At 32.4% G+C, this 6,133-nt stretch overlaps 1 protein-coding gene across 5 annotated transcripts in view; it reads left to right on the forward strand.

The window, feature by feature from the left end:
* Positions 1-6,133, forward strand: part of LOC106873316 (mitogen-activated protein kinase kinase kinase 13) — a 197,623-nt gene that overhangs the window by 127,085 nt on the left and 64,405 nt on the right. For all 5 annotated transcript variants that reach the window (XM_052970022.1, XM_052970020.1, XM_052970024.1 and 2 more), the window contains one exon: positions 2,139-2,329. In XM_052970022.1, the coding sequence (XP_052825982.1) occupies positions 2,157-2,329 (173 nt within the window). In that variant the 5' untranslated portion in view covers positions 2,139-2,156. The remainder of the gene's footprint in view (positions 1-2,138; positions 2,330-6,133) is intronic.

The following is a 6,133-nucleotide window of genomic DNA, read 5'->3' on the forward strand; positions in this document are numbered from 1 at the left end:
CACATATATTCTAATAAACTTATGTTTATGTCTACATACATGCATACTCTCTCTCTCCTCTCTCTCTCCTCTCTCTCTCTCTCTCTCACACACACACACACATACACACACACACACACATGAATGGGAAGAAAGAAAAGTCAAAGAATCAATCACTTTTTTTTCCTCAGCCAGAAGTATAAATGTCAACTGACCATCTCCAAGATTTATTCATTTCAATGAAATTCCAAGTCTACATATGTGGGTGAAGCAGAATCTAAACCTTCTAGTTATATGCTAAAGAGCAATCTTGCTCTAATAGGTCAAGCTAATGAGGAACAATGGAACCCTTTCCTGAACAGTAAATTGTACAAATACCTTTACAAATATTGAACAGAAATTAAGGTTATCTATTAATAGCTAACTTTCTAAATTTGCTTTAAATATTGATATGTGAGAATATGTTCATTCTGCTCTGTATTGACAAATGAAAGGAAATAGCTTATTTCCTTTCAATACTTTTCAAAGAAACAAAATTCTTTGATATTGCGCATGGTAAATCTACAAAAAAGCAAATAGCATCTAAAGAACTCTTTATTTAATAATTGAAAGGGAGTTTTCGCTAATGATTTATTTTTTATTCTCTTTTGTTGTTGAGATGGTTTTCTAGCGTTATAGGTGATTAATCTGTATTGGGCAATAAAATAATATAAATTAAATATTGATTTGCTTCAGGCGTGGCTGTGCGATTAAGGTGTTTGATTTTCAAACATGAGCTCGTAAGTTCAATCCTACTGCTTGGCATTCTGTGCAAGTCTCTTCTACCATAGCCTTGGGTTGACTAATACCATATAAGTGAAATTTGGGTGACAGAAACTATGGAGAAACCCATGATGTGTGTGTGTGTGTGTGTGTGTGTGTGTGTGTGTGTGTGTGTGTGTGTGTGTGTGTGTGTGTGTGTGCATACATACAGAGGGACAGGGAGATTAATATCTTTCCAATGTATATTAGCAAAGGATGTGAACATTGGTGAAAATCCAATGTTCTTCAAATGAAAACTTTGTGAAAATGAAATCCTTTTTCACCAAATTACAGACACACCTTTATCACTCTTGCCATTGGAGATTGCCTCATTGTAAACTTGCAATCAATGACAGTCAGTTACAAACTGTGCTGTGTAATAAAAAAAAATAATTCTCAAACATTTGTAAATGGTGTACTGCTCCAACAACTTTATTCCTAAAACACTGTTTCTTCATCCATTTCTAATCATAGTATTTACATTTCAGCAAGACACCTATCTCTGTCCCTCTATACCTTTAATCTTTCAACCATATCCCTCCCTCAGTACCACTCCCCACTTCCAGTTGAAAGATCTTTGTCTTGCAAGGTCCTTGGTAACCCTGTCAGTGCTGGTGTCATGTAAGAAGCACCCAGTATGCTCTGTAAAGTGGTTGGCATTAGGAAGGGCATTCAGCTGTAGAAACCTTGCTAAAACAGACAATGGAGCCTGGTGCAGCTCTTGGCCTTGCTAGCTTCTGTCAAGTCATCCAACCCATGTCAGCATGGAAAAATGTCTTGTTGCTCTAGCACTTCACATTCTGAGTTCAAGTCCCACCTAGACCAACTTTCCCTTTAATCCTTTTAGGACCGAAAAAAATTAAAATAACAATCAAATACTAGGGTTGAGATAACTGGCTATGTCCCTCCTCTCAAAACTGTTAGCCTTGTGCCAGAACTTGAAACCATTATTATTAATACTGAACAAAATTATTCTAAGCTGTTAGCAGCATTCTAAACGGTCACTGTGTTGTAGTTTGTCATCACAGATGATATAATAAAATTAAGTCTGAAGACTTTTGAATCAGGTGAATAGACAGAGGACGTGTAGTAAATGATCTTGTGAGTAATCACAGATAATCTTGTAACAATATACAAAATTTACCTATAAAATAACCAACCATTTTCACCTATAACTCTTCATTTCAACAGATTTTGAAATGGAATGTGAAACTACATTTAGAGTTTCTTTTATTTCCAATAGTAAATTTATGCAATTTTCAAAACCAATTTTTCTGAAGTTTTCTAAATGTTTTTAATTTTCATTTTCACCATTTATCACTATTGATTTATCTTTATTTTCTCATTTTGTTTTGCAGGTACTCTAAATATTAATCATGACATTAGAAAGAAACATTCTTCCAGAATACAATGCTAGTGAGGGGTCAGCCATGACAACTAAAACTGCTGTATTAGATGTCCCCAAAAAGGATGAACCTATTAATAGCCGGAACAGTCCAAGTACTCTCAATGTACTTACCACCAGTACAGACTTGGAGTTTTCCAATAGGTAAATTAATAATGCTTTTCTAATTTTGTCATTTTTACATGATTAATTTTCTGTAAAAAAAAAAAAAGAATTTTTTTTTGCTAATGGTGATGTTATTGTTTGTTGTTGTTGTTCCAACAGATTATTTCACAATAGGTTGCGAGTTATATAAGGATTTCATGTGGCCTAGTAGTAAGGATGATGCACTCTCAATCACAAGACCATGATTTCAATTCTCAGACTGGGTAACGTGTTGCATTCTTGAACAAAACACCTCCTTTTACATTGCTTCAGTCTACTCAGCTGTAAACAGGTTCAGGCAATAGCTGGAAAGTTAACCCTGTGACAGATATGCATCCTGTTCAAGGGAAGTGCTGTAATCTCAATTACTTGCATACCATAGAAATTGGTCTTATAAATCCTAGGGCTTGTGAAAAAAAAGCATATGAATACTTTATCTAAGATTTTAACTATAAAGAAGGAAGAAGCAGAACTGTAGTTTTTTTATAAATTTCGTTAATTTGTAATTTTTTATGTAATTTTTAGGTGAACAATGATTATAAATACTTCTAGTTCATAAATTATAGCCATATGATTCATGAAGATAGATATATATATTTATATAATTTATAAAGGTATATATCAATTTGAAAAGATATATATCCAATGCAGATTGATATCTGTTTTCTAAAACAGTCCCCTACTCACCATAAGTACTACACAATTTTTAACTAGAATTCCAGAAAATTTCATATTCTTCAACAGTTAACTGATGGTTTTGTACCACAAAATAAACTCAAACTCTGTGTGTGTGTGTGTGTGTGTGCGTGCGTGCGTGCGTGTGTGTGTGTGTGTGTGTGTGGAGTGTGTGTTATTCTCTTCTTGCTTTAATTTGACATGACAGTTGCAATGAAGAGTCACTGTCATGCAAGTGGCGTCCTTCACTTTCAGTCTTCCATAAAAATATGTCTGGTCACAGGGAAATATTACTTCACTTAGATTAAACCTGACAAAGAATATACATAGAATTCTTTGTATAATTTAAATGATTTGAAAATGTAAAGAACCTTTAAAACTTATACATTTCAAAACTGAGATCACCAATACATACAATAAATACACAAAATTATTTACAAAATTATTTTATTGAATATTTTAAAAATGATATATAAGAACATTTTATGGCTACCTTAAAGATCATCATTCTGGCCTTATAATCCCTGAAATTTCGATTGATTTGATTGACTGAAGACATCTTTTATCAAAATAGAAAAAGCAATGCTTATTCTGCACTTTTGGAGAATTTCAGGGAATATAGTGATGATGATTTGTAATTTTCTGTAGAACATTAGAGTAGAATGTTAGAATTCAGTTTAAATAGATTTTATATAAAAAAATTAGAACTGAGAGACATCAGGGAATATCATAAAAATTATACTTTTCTTCTAAAAATGATATCAGAGCTGTAACATTTATTGATTGCAGAATTAACTTGAAATATATGTCAATATTTTGAATTGATATGTTTGAAATTTTTATGGAATTGTTATCACATTGAATACAAAGTGATTTTCTTTTTCAAAATATTACATTTGGGGAAATATTATATTTTCATTTATAAAAAAAATAAAATAATTGATTATCAAAAGCACTATGTCCTAATGAAAACTACTGTTCTCTAAGATTAGAAAAATATATAAAGAGGGAAGATAAAGATGGCTGAACTGCTAAACTAAGGAATGATGATGCTAAACTATAGAGCAATTGGGCCTGTCAGTATGGTTGCAACTACTAAAGTAGATTCTGCTTGTTCAACTTAACAATTTATTGATCACCTGTTCCCCACATGACATGACTGCTGAAAGTAATTGCAAATACTAAAATGTTCTTAGCCAATTGGCACACTATCCTATATTGAAAAACTAGCAATCAACTACTTTCATAGCAATCCTCTCCGTAGTGCTGGAGATGAATGTGACAATAATATAGTTTGATTAGAATAAAACTTTCCAGTTAAACTAATAAAAATGTCTAAAACAAATAAATCACAAGAAAATTGAGCCAGTAACTATGCATGTTATAAATAAATCTGTGTTATAAACCAATTTATTATAAGCAAAATGTTAGGTGGAGTTAGAAAATTCAGCTTTCTTTTCACACATTTATGCCCGTACACAACTATACAGAGCTTTATTCAAGTATACAACTGGCACAACTATATATTATCTTCTTCAACCATAATGCTAGAAAATCTTTAACCGTGGAATTTTTATAGCTGAGACATAAAAAGCCATAGAGCTGATGTGGCAATATTATATTTCCTTTCTCCAACTTATTTAACTTTTGTGCAAGTGGATTTTCTTTTAATATAACTGAAGACATAGCTGTGTAGTTAAGAAGTTAGTTTCCTAATGACATGGTTTCAAGTTCAGTCCCACTTCATGATACCTTGGCAAGAGTCTTGTATTTTAGCCCGAGGTGGACCAAAGTCTTGTAAGTGGATTTGGTAGATAGAAACTGAATGGAACCCATTATATGTATATATCTATGTAAGTGTGTGTGTGTGTTTGTGTTTTCTTGTCTTGACATTGTGTGATAACTATAAACGATTATCATTACCATACAAACAGTGTCATTCATTTCCAATATTCTGTTTGTATCATGAGAAAATATTACCTCATTTGGAAACAATTGAGGGTTGGCCGGAGGAAAGGCATCCGACTGTAGAAAATTTGCCTCAGTAAACTTTGTTCGATCCATACAAGCATGGAAAAATGGTCATAAAAACCATGACTGTAACTGGAGATTATTGGAATTGTATAATCTGAATAATTATTTCAGTCCACTGAAGCCCTGAAATTCTAACTTTAATATAACTAAATTCTCAAATGGATTTAAATCCAAATAATAGCATTCAAGTGTACTATTGAGAACTTATAAATGTAATTTATATGGATTTATTGTATAATTTGTCCAAGAATTGCAGAAGAAGCTTAAATTGTCAAGAAAGGGTTTGATATAACTGAAGATAGAAATAGTTCTGATTAATTTAACAATTAGCCGTAAGGATGTTCATAGCAGAACAGTATGAAGAAAGCAGCTGACGTTAGATACATAGCAATTAAGTATATATGAACTTGATACTGCATGAAGAATGTAATTAATGAACATAGCGGAAGTGTAGAAAAGTCATTAAAATGAAATGAATTGATGCAAATGATAATGAATAATAATGCTAATGGATAATAATAATCATAATAATAATAATAATAATAATAATCCTTTCTAATGAAGGCACAAGGCCTGAAATTTGGTGGAAGGAGACTAGTTAATTACATCAACCACCCCAATGCGTAACTGGTACTTATTTTGTCGACCCTGAAAAGATGAAAGGCAAAGTCAACCTCAGCAGAATTTGAACTCAGAATGTAGTGACAGGCGAAATACTGCTAAACATTTCGTCCAGCGTGTTAATGATTCTGCCAGCTCGCTGCCTTAATGATAATAATAATGATAATAATAGTAATAATCCTTTCTACTATAGGCACAAGGCCTGAAATTTTGGGGGAGGGGTTAAATCGATTATATCAACCCCAGTTCTTCACTAGTATTTAATTTATCGACCCCGAAAAGATGAAAGGCAAAATTAATCTCAGTGGAATTTGAACTCAAAGCACAAAGACTGTAATAATAATAATAATAATAATAATAATAATAATAATAATAATAATAATCTTTTCTAGTCTAGACACAAGGCTCGAAATTTTGAGGGACCATTCGATTGGAACGACCCCCGTACGCAACTGGTACTTAATTTATCGACCC

Source organism: Octopus bimaculoides, chromosome 8, assembly GCF_001194135.2.
Source record: "Octopus bimaculoides isolate UCB-OBI-ISO-001 chromosome 8, ASM119413v2, whole genome shotgun sequence".
Classification (NCBI taxonomy): Eukaryota; Metazoa; Mollusca; class Cephalopoda; order Octopoda; family Octopodidae; genus Octopus; species Octopus bimaculoides.